This window comes from Oreochromis niloticus, linkage group LG9 (assembly GCF_001858045.2).
Source record: "Oreochromis niloticus isolate F11D_XX linkage group LG9, O_niloticus_UMD_NMBU, whole genome shotgun sequence".
Lineage (NCBI taxonomy): Eukaryota > Metazoa > Chordata > Actinopteri > Cichliformes > Cichlidae > Oreochromis > Oreochromis niloticus.
Window position 1 is genome coordinate 21,429,188 of NC_031974.2, and position 16,595 is coordinate 21,445,782.

Sequence of the window (16,595 nt, forward strand, 5' to 3'; positions counted from 1 at the left end):
TTTATCTGATTTTAATTTAATAAATCCATACATCAGTGTCATAATATCAGGCAGGCAGTTTATAAGGTTAGTTGAAAAGAGCTTAGTAAATTTAACTGGGAGGTAGAGCTGTGCCTTTTTGGCATAGCAGTGTAACAAAATATTATTTCTCTGTGTAATGTGTAAAGCAAGGATGTTTTCAGTGCTGCAGCGTTAGTCACCTGTTTCTGACTAATTTCCGCCATCGACATCAACCAACCACATGCAACTACTCACTAATCAGCTGGGGAATATACATTTTTTTTCCAAGCAACTGGCAGTTAGCATGGAGTAACCACCAGTTGCTCGGGACTGCCAGTAGGCCCGTATGACTATAGCTTAAAGGATTGGCTGAAGCCAGTGTTGAGCTACCTTAAACCTGTGTTTCATGTGAAGTCAGCAGGGCTTGGCGGCTTTGGTTGCAAAAACAAATTAAACTGGAGGAAAGGAATACAAAAAAATTGCCTTACTTTTATCCTAATAATTGCAAGTTTTGTCTAAATCGCAAGTTTTTAGTATTATTTGATACAATATGGTATTTGCTGGTGTTCAAACCAGGTTTGGGTTGTGGGTCGCTACTCTATAACTGACAAGCTACTGTTTAAGTGTGCCTGTAGAGTTAGATCTGCTGTATCTATGATAATGTGCTTATTATGAATCATGCCATTATAGTGACTGTATTCAATTAAGTCTATATGAAACAGGACCTCTGGTTTCTGCAGATGAAGTGTTAGATGTTTGGTAATCATGCACTACATAGTGTGATAGCTATTAGTGTAAAGGCAGCTTTAACCTCGGAAGTAAAAACATGCAGATCACGTTTATTCAGTTCAGTATCCCATCTTCACCGAGAACACTGAACGGATTGTGGACCTTTGAACCACTAAGACAGTTTTGTGTTGGTGAATGCAGGTTTTTCTTGTTGCCTTTTCATCTGTGTGCACCACACCTGTGGTATTGACTTTGGTTTGTTAGTGATGCTGCAGAGTAGTGACTCTACTCCGTATGGGAAGCCTAAATTTGAGACATAATATGCACGTGTTTGTGTGCATGCATGAATTGCATGTTGTTGGAAATTATCAGTGAAAGTAATAATGAACTGAATGTGTGTTTGCAGCCATCAAGTATATGCGTCACTAAGCTTCAGATGCAGACACTCTCACGCATAAATGCTGCTTCATCCCTGTCCTTGACACCACTCACTATAAAAAGAAGGCCTAATAATTGCCTTCCCTTGTGGCTATACAATAATGGCCATATAATCATAGTGTATTCATCTTCTCTATACATCAAAAGTAACATGGATGTAAGAAAAATAACTTGCCCTAATAAGCCACTGCTGCTGCTGTAATTTGTTCCAGAGATGATAGATTGATATTCCAGCTGCTAATTTAAGGAGTAAAAATGGTTTAATGCACATTTGAGATCAGCATAATTAGTTTTCAGGTGAGAAAGTGTGTTTTGCACGAATTTCTCAGCTAGATGTGAAGAAATGCAAAGTTAGGAAGACACTTGGCACAGCAGTAACCTCATTTTTGGGAAATATGCTAATTTGAAATAAAGCAGACTCCTAGTCAACTCTATGCACTTCAGTGTTGAGATATAATGTATGTTCCCCTTCTTTTTTCTCTTTTCTTATCTTTGGTGATCTAAGTAAATGCAGCTGTGTTGTTGAATGCTGATATTTTCTGTTGAAACAGTGTTTCAGTATTTGTTACTGCTATGATCAAGTAGTAAAGTCAAGCAGGGTAAGAACTGTGTGTGTGTGTGTATATATATCATTTTTGTGGTGGTGATTTTTCTCTTCTGTAACAAACATTATGTTGTACTGAAGAAGATTTCGAAGTTATTGAGACCACAAACTCATGTGGAGAAAAATGCAGAAGCGGGGATTAAGTCAATAGAAAAGCAGTGTCATTTTTCTGATAGACTTCTGTGTAGTCTGAATTTTTCTTTTTAGCAGCCAAGCAGTCACCCCCTGCTGGTGATTTGAAAGATTGCAGGTTTAAGGTGGTTCAGACTGGGCTTTACTTTTCCATCTTTCATATACAGTCTGTGGTCAAAGTGTTAAAATCAGAGAAAGAAGACAAATGCAGGTAAAAACAAACAAACCCCAAAGCATCCTTTCTAGAGATTTTTTTGTTTTGTTTCACCTCCCAGAAAAACAAAAGTGAATGCCAGCCATATGATGAGTGCCATTCATACTTTTATGCACCTGCTGGCACGTGAAACTGTATATCCACATGTGACTAAGTGTGTATTTTAATATCTTGAGTGGAAAAAGAAGTGTGATTCTGCTAGACTGGAAAGCCTTTACAGTGGCTGAATGAAAAGTAGTGGTAATGTGACAGTGTGCTTACTCTGTGTGATAATAGAATTTTGAGACAGAGATTTTACTGGGGTTTATTTATTTTTTGGGCCACAGTGCTGATAATGTGAAAATTGTCAATTGTGTATGTTCACATTTGTCTTTTGGGATCAGGTAGGATATTCCTATAGATAAAAATGAAAACTGCAGTTTCATCCCCACACAAATGAAAGGAAATGCTCTACAGTTCCACAACTTAATGTTACAATTAAACATCACAAACCTATTAACAAACTTAAACTGAGATTGACTATTATACATAGACCAAGTATGACTGGCTCAGTTTTATTTTCAGATATTAATTCAGAAAGTTTAACAGTGTGTTGGGGTGAGCCAGGTCCTGAAGTGACTGGAGGAATGAGTAAGAGGCTGGACTGAAAGGGAGATGCGCTGTCAATAAAGCTATTGGTCCAATAATAGAATGGACATAATTGTCTGGTCTTCTGAGTCATAGCTCTCATCATAGCTCTCTTCCCTGGCAGTGCTCACCCTCCTGTTTAGGCTCTGTTGTTAATGTTCTCCTCCTGTCCATCTCCTCATCTGTCTTTGCTTCTCTTTCTGTGCTGTCATTACCATTTTGGTCTTGTTTTTTTGTTGTTGTTTTTTAAAGGCAACCCCTCTATGTCTCTGTGGTTCTATTTTTACTTCACCATATGTACTAATATGCCAGTTCATGCACCATTCGTAGAAATAAAATCATAGCAAGGCATTTTATTTTTCAGATAATGACATTAAAAATACTTCAGATGGTCAAGAGGGCCAGTTCAGTGACTACAATCAACCGAGGCGAAACTTAACAGATGGCTGTCGACTACAGCCGCCTGTTCTAGCATTCGCCTGTCAGTCAAAGGGGCACCCGCTTCTAAAAATGATACATTTAAACAGCGTTAAGGATTAAAGTTGTGAATTCTACATTTTATATATAAATCTAAAATATTATATATTATCATAATATAAAATATTATGGTACGAAGGGGAAAATTAGCTAGGGTGACGAGATTTTTGTGCCGTGCTTAAGCATGTTTATTTCAGCTCTGAATTCGGGCAGTTTATCACGGGAATCTGTGGAAGCCTCAAGTGGAGAGAAGAGGAACTGCAGTTTTGCAGCTTCCAAGGAAGATGCTTGGCCTGTCAATAGAGTCTTAGCCAACATAAACTTCTATATTTCTATTTATGTTTAAGCAAAAAAGGTATAATCAATTGCACAACTACTGTAGTCACTGTCACTGTTTCATAGTATAGAAATATCCAGGAACTATACAAATGTTTTTAGAAGAATATGAATACATTTGCTTGACATTTGCAGATATATTGGGTTAAATTTTCCCATAAGTTCAAAAATATAGTTTTTTGCTTCCAGTGCTAGTTTATGTAACAGTCATCTGAATGGTCCCAGAATGTGTGAAGAGGATGCTTTCAAGACACTCGATATTCACTTTACAGCCGAGGTTCATCCTGCAGGCAAAGCAACCTGTGACTCAAAAGTTATCCACAAGTCATACAAGGAAACTTAGGCAGTCATTTTCAGTGTGAGATGAGCATAATTTGGTGATAAATTACTAAAATCCACTCGGACATACTCACACAGCATATAAAAGTTAATTTAATTAAAAAACGCACAATCCATTTTTATTTTTCTATCCGTTTGTCTTGTTCCAGGGTTGTCCCAGCCTCGGCCCCCAGAGCAGCGGTTCCTGTGCCTCTCCACCTCCTCTTTGACTAGTAGCAGCAGCAGCTCGGTGTGGCGAGGGCAGGAACAATGGGCCGAAAGCTGGACCTGTCAGGCCTGACGGACGGTGAGGCTGAGCACGTCTTGAAGGTGGTCCAGCGGGACATGAAACTGCGAAAGAAGGAGGAGGAGAGGCTGAGGTGAGATTGGAATTTTATATTCAGTGCCTATTTTTTATTTTGAGTATTTTTTGCACATTTGACAAGTACAGGGTGATGTGACAGGAACTGATGCGAGGCAATGTCATTCGTGTCTACAGCTGGCTCTTACCAAATCTCCTTTCTGCAACCTGCTTCTTTACTAGTATATTTCTTGTGCAATAAAATGTTTACAAAGTATATAAAAATTACATTTACTGTCTGCAAAACTAAATCTCTGAACGGTGCAATCACAGCTTGGCAACAGTGACTAGGCACAGCAGGTACATATGCCTGACTCTCAAGGACATTCAGGAGACTCGACAACAAAGACGCCCACATATGTTGAGACTATGTATAGTAGTTCTGAAGTCTACTGCTTAAAAGGGTGTCTTTGTACACATTCTTCAGGTCTACAGTTTCTCAGCGTCCGTACAGTTCATTTACTCCAGGAGGGGTATGTATATATGTTATCTACTTCACCAGAAATTAAAGGAAAGAGGCTCTTTAGGCCTTGGATTCATGCGTGACTTTAGACACTTTATCAAATGGAGATGCTAATCTGATTTAGACAGAAAATCTTTTACCACGTAAAGTTTACAATACTCTGCAAGCTAAAATGAGGTACATAGAAAGTTATGCCTTCATGTTGCGGACTGCGACTATGTACAGCCTAAATAATGAGACTAGTGATTAAAAACTGCTGATCTGGGTGAAATTAAGAGTTTGCGTTGAAATGAATGACCTGCTTTCCTTTTCTGGGTAAAGACCCAATTTTTCAAAAATGAATGCATATCCCAATTACTGAACGGGCCACTGTAATCACTGTGAATTGAACTGGGTGCTATGCTACAATGTAAAGCCTCTTAGGCATGGCTTTAGTAAAGTAAAGCAGTCAAATAAAGCAGCAGTAAAATAACTCTTCTTCCACACAAAATGATCCCTGTGAGTGTCACCCACCCCAATCAGATTTCATCAGATGATGGACCAGGTTATGTGTTCAGTATAAGTCACAACGGTGAATTAGCCAGTTAAAAAAAAGTGCTGCTTTCATGACACAGAAAATTCCAACTGTAAGTTCAACATAGTTCTCAAATGCCAATCATCTTGCTTCCTAGTACACCTGTCACATGTGACTTTAGGCCGTGCAAAGCATGGAGCAAAACTGCAACCACACTTGGTTTTTTCCTGGTAACACAAGGAACAATGTCATGTTTTACCACATTAAATCTAGCTTAGTTGTGGCATCAGAAGCCTTGTTTGTTTCAGGTGTTCTTCGTCATGCTTATCCTCCACCATTAGATCCATATCATACAGTGTGGCTTTTTTTTGCCAATGTTGTAGCAGCAACTGCAATATCTCCGATGAGAGTTTATACAGAGTTTTTAAATGAAGTAAAGTAGCAAAGTAGTTTTTGTAACTGAGTTTTCAGTTCTGCTGTGGTGTGTAACTCCTTTCGTGTTTTCTGCTTACAGGCTGTCAGGTCTGATAGGGTCATTATTTCGGCCCTCTGGTCTTTCTCTCATGTCACATCTTCTTAATTAACAAATGCTAGACCGCTTCCATCCCTTCAGCTCCTTTCCTTCACTCCCTCAGGGAGTAGTCAGAGCGGATTCAGTTTGGCTGTGACAGACATTAATAGGAGGCCGGCCATCGAACATATGCTCGGTTCAGTGTTGTTGTTTCATCGTGACTACAGGAGGAGGTTTGCTAGTGTATCTAATGCCACCACAAAATCCAGAAAGTTGTTTTTAGCTGTTTTTCAGCAGGAATTTAGTTGAACCCTATAATTTTTGAAACGCAAATATTCTCCTTTGACTGCCTCAGCTATTTTGTTGTGGAAATTTGATGTCTTTCTTCAGACTTGAACAGTGAGCCTCAGTGGTTTATTGTTCTTGAGTGAATGCCACAAGTGATTAGGCTCCTTTACTCGGAGCGCTAAACATCTTAGCTGTACTCAGAGGAGCAAAACAAAGTTGCTTCACAAACCAGAATGCAGCCGTTGGTTTGCGCTGCTCGAAACTCTACTTAGTTTCCCAGAATTAGTTTCAGAGCAATGATGCTGCATTCCCAAATTACTAGGCTGTAAAATATTCCCCCATCAGTCTGTCATGAATGAGCTGAAATAAATTATGACTCTCAGGCTGTTATTACTGCTGTGTACAGCAAGGAGATGAGCAGAATATTGATGATGTAATCACAGGGGAATATTTATTAGGCAACAATTCTTAAAAAAAGCAAAGCAGATAAAAAAAAACAAACAAACAAAAAAACCCTGTTTCTACTCTTAGCATAAAATTTTCAGAGAATGCAAAGTCACAGTTGATGTAAATTTGTCCACCATGATAGAGCTAGATTTAAGGGGTATTTCAGCCCAATTCAAATGAATTGTAGCCTGTAGTGCTATTTGTACATTAAGGTTGTTTTGATTTGTCATTCTTTTGAGTTCTGGGGAGACTGCTGCCGTTGGGGAGTGTTCTTTTCTTTGCTTAAGTTGGTGATGTGTGACACAGCAAATCATTGGTTTCTAATGAGATGATGAATGTGATCCACTTCACCTGCCAGTAGTTTGTGTATAATCAGATTATTGTGTGAAGATTGAGAGCTGTAGTTCTTAAACCTAAAGGAGTGTTTTAGTAAAGTCTACATTAAATCCAGGGACAACAGATCTGCAAAAAAGAAAAATTTGCGTGTTTTCAGCTGTCAAAATGGTCACCCATGTAATTAAATACAGAGGTACCTCCCTACCACACTGACATTATATTTTATAACTGCATTTTATGCAAAATCTTACTGGAGTAGTAAACAGCAAAGCTCCAAAACAAATGTTTTCTTTCAATAAACCTTACCACATCTTTAAACCTGTCTGTTCCAAGCCTGTTCACAGCGTCTCATTTCTTATGAATTTTTAGTGTCCGAGTCCAAACCAAGATGAGCCTCGTGGCCTCATGAGGGATTACTTTGACTTGACAAAGCGGACCATCTCATTACAATGCAAAAATGCTACAACTGTGCTTTAATTTTTAGACTGAATACCACTGCTTACATTAGCCATAACATCATCAAGCTTCTTCAGCCTGCACATTCAAATGCTTTAGACTCTCTTGAATACTGCCCACGGCTAAATACTGAACAAGGACGTGTTCTTGGTCCATCTCTCTCTTGGGAACTGTGTTTTGCTTTTTCTTTCCGCCTTCATCTAATAAATAAAAAATATTTGTGCGCTGGTCTTTGCATAGTTTGACTTTATACAGTTCAGAAAAACAGAGAAATCCAAACAAAAGAAAAAAATCTGCATCCTGACCGCTACCACGGCCAGTCAAGTTACGGAAGGAAGAAAAAGAAAGAAACCCCATATCCTCTCATTTGCACTGGAAAGTTTTCCCCAGTTTACGAATAGGAATATAAATCTCTCTCCATTTATATACCATTCACAGCAGGCTCCCTCTGGGTTTTTTTATTTTAACCATGCATGGCTAACTCTTTTACGATTGATTTATTGTAATTATTTATTTATTTTTGAAGGAAGGCAGCCCTGCAGAGCTTCAAATTAGGCTGGTAAACTTTCATAGAACAGTTTAAGGCTCAGCTGGCTCTTTTAATGCTGAATTTTGATTTTCCCTCACGGTGAATAATAAGAAATATTTGAAACACTTGACTGACTTTACCTGCCGTCTTATGTACACTCAGATAAAATAAATGCATTAAAGAAATGGCACAGATGGCTATAAGTTTAGTTAGAGACAAGCGGTGCTGTTCTTTAAATTATTTAAAGTCGGAAACTGCAGGTAGTCTATGATGTCTCCCGGCTTTACTGCTTTAATGTCTTTGAATGAGTGTTTAAAACTATGTTTATTATTAATGTATAACACAATTAAATTTGTTTAGATAGTTACTATTCTGTTGATGCTGAGGTCTGTTTAAGGTATACATATGCTCAATTTCAGTAGTGTGATGACATGTATTTGTCATATTCAACACCTGGATGGAATTTCATTACATCCGGAACAGCTGTTCACTTGGGCTCGGCAATCAACTGTTTAAAATCTGGTGGTCAAAGGTCACTGTGAACTCATGAAAGTCATTTGACCAGAACTCAAGAATTCATACGCTAATGATGACAAGATTTCCCATAAATGTCTCAAAGAGAAAAAGTGATTTAACTTCAGGTTCTTACAGTATACATATGCTCATGATGTATCTGCATTTTATAATTTGTCATTGCTTTGCAGAAACGTCCATATTTGAGTCATTGTCCACTCTAATACAACTTTAGATACACTTACCAAAGTTAGACACACTTAATATCTTTTATTGAATTCGCTGAAAGAATTCAGTGCACGTGTTTGTTATGAATATGTGCAGACATGGAATTTAACTGAAAGTTGACTGGCTGGGATATAACAGTGGGGTGCTAATCCTAGTTTCAAATGAAGTTTAAAGAGATCTGAGGCCTTCATTAGTAACCCGTAAACCAGCCGTGCAGCTGTGATCTTTAATCTGAAAAATCAAAGAAGAACTTAAATGTCATATTTGATTCTGTCTTGTGTGTGAGCTAGCGCTGCTGGTGCTTGACTGACACTTCCTTCCAACTGCTCTTGTTAAACTTTGCTGGTTTTTATAGAGCAAAGCACTTTTTTGAATTACAGTAGGAAAAGAAAAGCTGAACTTCATGAAAATTGGGATGGCTAACTTCAATTTAAATGGCTTACTGGGAAACTTAAATAGAACAAAGCTATTGAAAATGTCATTAGTAATACTTGTGCTTATCCTGTAGTGCTGTCACAGTTACATGTTTCAGATCATCAAATATTAATATTAGATAAAGCTGCAGGGCAGCAGGGTGGTGCAGTGGTTTACACAGCAAGAAGATCGTGAGTTCAATTCCACCATCAGGCCAGGGTCTTTCTGCTTGGAGTTTGCATCTTCTCCTGTTTTTGTGTGGGTTCTCTCCCCGTACTCCGGCTTCCTCCCACAGTTCAAAGACATGCAGTTAGTGGGGTTGTCAGTCTTGATGTGTTAGCCCTGTGACAGACTGGCAACCTGTCCAGGGCGTACCTTGCCTCTCACCCTAAGACAGCTGCGATAAGCTCCAGCCCCCCACAACCCTGAATTGGTGGAAGAGGATGGATGGACAGACAAAGATGGTCCAAGTAAATGCAAACTGCAGTTTTAAAATTATATCTTTTATTAAGGGAAACAACTGTGTTATGAGAAAGTAATTTCCCCTTAAATCTAATAACTAGTTGTGCCACCTTGGGCCAGGGGCGTAATTTCCAGGGGGGTTAGGGGGTTATGACCCCCCCCAATAATCAGACCCAACCAATATAACCCCCCCAATAAAATTATGAATTATCTTGCATAAATAGGCTGTTGATTTTCTTTACTCGTTTCAGGTATTACCAGCAAAATAGTTTCATGTTTATTCATCTGGGAATTTACCCAGATTTATTTGTTTATTTAGATAGAGATCTTGACCCCCCCAGTGTTCAGCACAAAGTTACGCTGATGCCTTTGGCAGCAAGAACTGGAATCAACCATTTGTGATAACTGGCAATGTCATTCACATTGCTGTGGAGAAACTTTAGCTCAAACAACTCTTTGCAGAATTGTTTTAATTCAGCTGGATTGGAGGATTTTTGAGCATAAACTGCTGTTTAAAGTCATACCAAAGCATCTCAATCTGATTATGGACAAAAACTCCAGACTCTGACTTGGCACTCCAAAAACCCTTTTTGTTTTCTTGAGCTGTTCAGAGGTCTGTGTGCTGGTGTGTTTTGAAACATTGTCCTCCTGCATAAACCAAGTGCACTTGAGCTTTATAGGGCATGAAGTGATAGTTGGACATTCTCCATCAGGATTTTCCGGTAGAGAGCAGAATTCATGGGTTGATCAGTTACAACAAGTTGTCCAGATGCTGAAGCATCAGAGTAGCCTCAGACTATCACACTAACACCACCTTATTTCACTCTTGGTGTTATGTTCTTTTTATGAAATGCTGTGCTAGTTTTATGCAGATGTAACGGGACTCAAACCTTCCAGGAAGTTATACTTTTGTCTAGTAAGTCCACAGAATATTTTTGCCAAATTCCTGGGCATCTTCAAGCTGTTTTTGGCAAATGTACGATGAGCTTTTGTTCTTTTTGGTCAGCAGTGGTTTTCCCTTTTCCCTTTAGGTCACAGGTGTCGAACTCCAGGCCTCGAGGGCCGGTGTCCTGCAGGTTTTAGATGTGTCCTTGATCCAACACAACTGATTTAAATGGCTAAATTACCTCCTCAACATGTCTTGAAATTCTCCAATGGCCTGGTAATGAACTAATCATTTGATTCAGGTGTGTGGACCCAGGGTGAGATCTAAAACCTCCAGGACACAGGCCCTCGGGGCCTGGAGTTTGACACCCCTGCTTTAGGTGATGCTCTGGGTTCTTCTGTGACCCTGTGGATGAGACGTTGATGCAACATCTGGAAAGTTTCACAGCTGTTCCAAGGTTTTTCCGTTTGTGGAGACTGGCTCTCACCGTGGTGCGCTGGAGTCTCAAAGCCTTAGAAATGGCTTTGTAGTCATTTCCAGACTAATAGATGTCAGTGACTTTTTCTTAGATCTTCTTGTGTTTCTTTTGATGTGTTGCTTTCTGAAATCTTTTAGTCTGCTTCACTTTGTCAGACAGGATCTGTAATCAGGTCTGGTTGTAGCTGGTGAAATTGAACTAGGCTTTCCACAAAATGTAGTTAATCACAGTTAATTTATGATTTAACAAACAACCTATAATTATGAAATCATCTAAAAACTGGAAATGTGTTATCTTTGTGAAATATAAAAATGTAATGTAAGTTACATGTAAGTAAAAAATAAGAAATTGGGAAGGGGGCAAATACTTTGTCAGCTACCAGCTTTAACTGAGTTCCACACTACAGAGCTTTCTGGAAAACTGATATGATATGAAATTAAATCTGTACTAGCTTTCATTTGCACCCTCACTGGACTGGATCTGAGGGGTGAGGGTGTGCTTCTGTGCGATTCAGTTAGAGGCGGTGAGCTGCTCAACCTCTGGCCTCTACCGACTCAGTGGTCATCCAGCTGGAGAGGCTCATTATGTAGCAGCAGGCAGCTCAGGGGAGCATGGGCTTGGATCTACTTAACAAACAGCACAAGCACACCCAAGGGAGACAGACTGGGAAATTATTATAGATAGCAATCCACCACTGTTGCTTTGTCAACAGCGAGGCGATGGCTGGAGTTTCAGCCGCTGGTGACTCTTACAGGTAATTTTCTCTCGGTGTTGGGAAGGATCCACTTCATTAAAGTGTCTGGCAAGTCCTTGCATGGATAGGGCAATTACTGTACCTCCAAACTCATTTCAAATGCAGCTGTGGCAAGTCTGTCCCACCAGTTGAAAGGCTCTCCTTTATCCCGGCTCCTTTGTGTGCGTTGACCAAAGCAAATAGTGCTCTTTGGGTAAGTCTTAATTATATGTGAAGTTGTTGCCCACTGTGCTTCATAGTGATTCACCCTGCTTTTTAGTCTTGGTGTAATTGCTGGCTGAATAGCAGAGGGTGATATTTTGCATCAGCAGCTTTAATTAGTCAGTAAAATTGTGAATGGTTTAGTAATGAAGTTGTGTTCGGAGAAGTGAGCAGTAACTACTGACGTCTTTTTATTAGCGATCTTGTGATTGTTTGAAGCTTTTTTTCAAACCATGTGCTGCTGTTTTATTGTGCAGCTGTTATTATTGCACATTGAACACATTGAGCTTCTGTGTAAGAGAGAGATTTTTTTTTTTTTCAGATTTTTTTTTTGGGCATTTCCAACCATTAGGTCAAATGCTATGTGTCATACAAGCAAAGGCTTTGGCATCTTTCTTCTCATTTCTTTTCAGTGGTTTCTTTTTAGCTCCGGTTGATGTGGCAGGAAGGTAGGGACGGGTTCACAGGAGTCACACTGGGAGGCTGTCGCTCTGTCGGGGACAGAATGACCTCTATTTCCTCTCGTCTTCATCCTCTTGGCTGCCTGTGTGGAGAGAGGCAAGAGGATAAAGATGAGCTTTGTAGATATATAAAGGGACAGCTTCAAAATGTATTATTTTTGAGCCGAGATGAAAGACAGCCAGGTTTGTTTGGTCCAAGCGGCTTCTTATTCATGAGGATCAATAAATTGGTGTAATTGGATTTCAGAGCGCATGCAGTAAGAGAGGATATTGCCCTCTGTTGCAGGACAGTCCCTCTGGGCTGCACTGCCATCTCCTCTATTAAAGCTGCACTGGAGGGAGGGGGGGGCAGATGAGCCTTCTGACATCGACTTTAAGGCCTGAGGTCTTTTCCTTTCACAGCTTCGACTCGGATTTAAGTTTACACCCACATCTATTAAACTGTCCTCCTCTAAATACAGCAGAGTGTTGTTTTATTAATGTTTCTCTAATGAAGCAGGTTTCCCCAGACTGAACTAATGACCCCGACTTGTCTCTGTTGAGGGAAAATCCAGAAATTGCGTAACAGGTCCAACGCAGCTTTGAGGTTTTTGGGCGGCTGAATGGGTCCATTGTGTTTAACAGACATGCCTTATTCTTTTCTTCTCAGTGTCTAAGGTGTTTTTTCTGTGCCATAATCCACTTTTAGGCCCCGTTTTAAAATAATTTTTAACACGTATGACTGCAGATATGCAGTATATAACCAGTGCAGCAGCCAGTAAAGTGGGTCTTTGTGTAGTTTAATTTCAGTCTAGCTGTTGTTGTGGCAGTTGTGTTTTCTTGGCTGCGGTTCCTCTTTGGTGGGTATTAGCTGTGTTGTGTTATTGGTGTGGGTTATTTGTCTGACTCATATTGATGTGGATTGTTTTTGATGTGAAAGTGCTTTGTGTGTGTGTGTGTGCGTGTGTGTGTGTGTGTCGGTCTCGTCAGCAGCGTGTTGTACTGTATGTGTTTGTGTGCAGCAAGCAGGAAGGACAAATCCTTCTGACCCCATTTTTTTTTTTTCTGAAGCCACATTGGCTGGTGTAATATCAGCATAATTTTGTGAGTCATCACATTTCACGATCTACCAGGGTGACATTATACTGCTCTGGTTATTGTAATTTATTTCTTTTAACTTTGTTTTAGACTTCAGAAAAAAAAAGCACCTGAATATGTTTTATGCATAGATTTTTCACCCTGGCTACATCAGGAGCACTATAGCATTTAATGTTTCTTTAGTTGATCAGAGCTGCTAATTGCTGTGACCTCATTGTTGTGCGGTAACTGTTTTAATAATGTCACCCGCTTCTGTGTGACAGGTCAGAGTATTGTCTTTTAATCATATGAAAAAAATAAAAAATAAAATGCCATTGACTCATATCTCAAATAGCAAAGCAAGCTTCCCATTGTTTGAATGGCACAGTCTGCGTGCTGACTTCAGATCAGTACCTACTTAACTTGCTTACCTGTGTTTAGGGGCTGTACAGGTGCCACAGACTCTGATTTCTAATTAGATTTTAATATGGCTCTAAGTAGACGACATTAATATAATTCAACTTAATTAGCAGAAGGAAATATAAGCCCCCTGACCACAGCAATTATACATGGGCGTGCTTATGCATACACTGTCTTGCTCTCTGTGTACAGACACATTTTTCTCATATATGGCTCATCTTATGCTCTTATAGAAAATAGCATCTTACCTGCCAACTACATCTTCACCAATGTTTTTATTTACAACATTTAACCAGTTGGCGCTTGTTTAATTATTTCCTTTACTGGTTGTTATTTTTGGATGGATTGCAGGTTTTTTTAAGTGTTAGAAATGGGGCTGCACAATACTGTGTTTGTTTAATCGGCATCATTTAGTTGCATCATGGTAGCCAATCATGTTTATGATCTGTTGACTTAAAAAGAAACACATTAGAAATCAGAAAATTAGAAAACTGAAATGTCTGATGAAATTTTCTGTGCGTGAGCCGAGTCCCTGGAGAACAAGCGTCTCTAACAGATGCCAGTTTACGGCGTCTTTTTGGAGGTAGGTTCTGATTTCCCCCGAGTGTGACAAATCAGCCACTGCTCATCCCCTTGGAGCTGCTGAGCCAACAGGATTGGCTGATGAGATAGTGAAAAATGAATCCTACTTGTGGCACATTTCCTTTCATAGCTCTTACGCCCCTTTAGCGTTTCCAGCTGACTGAGTAGATAGGTGTCACCTTGCCTGCAAGTAACCTTACGTGCGCGTTTGTGTGTGTGTCTGTGTGTGAGAGAGAGCGCCAGCATGTGGTATCTGAGCTTCAGCTAGCCAAGGTTCAAATGGAGGTGAACGGACCACTGCTCATCTTTGTCTTTCTCTGGATAAACCTGCTCCTTTTTCCACCAAGATAAACTCGTGGGTTATCTGCAGGAAGACTAAGACTGATTCAGAGCAATAACTTGAATATTTCTCCTGCGGTCTGCTGTGATTGCTTCTGCTGCTGGCCAAATGTCAAGTGCTGTTTTGAGTCGGAGGAAAATAGTTGGTTCCAACAGAATGATGGTCTTATCTTGCTTCTTGGTTCCTATCTCTCCCTTTTTGAGATTGGCTCATCTATTCAGTGTCAGTGTCTGATTCAGTCCCATTTTCCATTCAGTAGTATATCCTCTATGCACCTATCTGTGGATGTTTTGCTACCTCAGTAGATACTTAGCAAGGTCCTTTATGTGTTTTAGATGGGCTGGAAGGGCTATCGGGCAAAACGGCACCCCTACTTATTTTGTCTGAATAATTCACATTCTGTTCTCACCCCAGTCCAACTCTTCATTACACCAAGGCTAAGAGACACTAGACTCATTTATCTTCTATCACAGGTCTACTCAGTGGTTGGTGCTGTTTACAGGGTTACTAAGCAGCAAATACCCAGTTAGTTACCCGCATCTTCAGAGAAAATGGGTCTTTTTTGGGAGGTAAGGATTTAAGAAAGTGAGACGTCCTTTGTGGGATTACATCTTTTTCTCGTGAGGATGGTGCAAGGACAGAGCAGCTGAAACTGCCAAATGAAAAATGCATGCTTAAACAGCATCAGCCTTATGCATGTCAAACTGTGTGCCACTTGTGGAGGTGTAACATTTCTGCATCACCGCACTCTCTCACTCTCTCTTTTTTTCTTCATGGTGCATTTAAAGATCCTCCACATTGGGAAGGATTTCATGGTTTCGGAATGCAAAATGACACAAGGAAGCATAAGTTAGCATAATGAAAACACCCGGTCCATGAGGTGAAGAGGGAGACAGACAGTGTGTTTTATACAAGGTGCAAAATGACTCATTACAGAAAGTGAATCCTCTTTTCCTTTCGAAGCAGTCTTGCGTTCTTGAAACTAAAATTAATGTGTTTCATAACTTTAGCTCTTAAAATAATCAGCAGATTGATAATCAAAATAGCATGCCATTGTAGCTGTAGACTTAATAAATGTTGTGTGCTTTAATGAGGCTTCCAGGAGGTGTTTAAAAAAAAAACCTGATGGGAAAAATTAAAGGCAGCTAAAAGCAGCAGGGCCATCTTGGGTACAACTCTGACAAAATCTGACAACTCCCATCCAGTATGGCATCCTCTTCACCCTTTTCATCCAAAAAGTATTATAGGGAAGAAAACACACAAGACAGAGCAGGGACACAAGGAGGACCTACTGACAAATACTACTTCTAACACACAGAGAACCCGCTGAGGAAAAAAACCTAAGGTGACTCCTTCTCAAAGTAACGTGGACCTTCTGCTTAAACGTCTCTGATTTGTTTAAAATTTTATGTTAATAACCTGGATGGTATCCAAATAGCTTTTGAAAAATATTATAGATCCCTTTACTCCCCAAAAGCACAGGCCACCAAACACACAAGTGGTGACCTTTTAAACTCTTTAGACTTACCCTCACTCAGTAGGATATCTAATAAGTATAGGTAAGGCCATTTCTACATTGAACGCCAATAAGTCTCTTGACGTAGACGGACTGCCACCGGAATGGTACAAATCTAAGGGGAAACATTACTGCCTATTCTAGAAAATTGTTTTAACTATATTTTGTTAGGAGATAGTGTCCCCACCCACCCTCCCAGTCCTGGAAGGAAGCTTTTGTATCAGTTATACCAAAAGAAGAGAAGAATAGACTTGAATGTAAATCATATAGACCCATCAGTGTCCTGAACATAGATTATAAATTATACACCTCCATTGTGGCAAAAAGAATGGACAGTATAATAACTTCCTGGATCATGGCTTTATATAAAAATGGACAAGCCCAGTACGATAAAAAAGAACACTACATATTATTGAACAAAGTTCAGTTCCTTCACCTTATACCAGGGATGTGCTGTTGGCAAGGCTGTCCACTCAGCCCAAATCTTTTGAAGTTATTTATTAA

At 39.7% G+C, this 16,595-nt stretch overlaps 1 protein-coding gene across 3 annotated transcripts in view; it reads left to right on the forward strand.

The window, feature by feature from the left end:
• The window catches only part of myripb (myosin VIIA and Rab interacting protein b), a 116,255-nt gene that overhangs the window by 4,021 nt on the left and 95,639 nt on the right, over window positions 1-16,595 (forward strand). For all 3 annotated transcript variants that reach the window (XM_005471762.4, XM_005471765.4, XM_005471763.4), the window contains exon 2: window positions 4,046-4,255. In XM_005471762.4, the coding sequence (XP_005471819.1) occupies window positions 4,146-4,255 (110 nt within the window). In that variant the 5' untranslated portion in view covers window positions 4,046-4,145. The remainder of the gene's footprint in view (window positions 1-4,045; window positions 4,256-16,595) is intronic.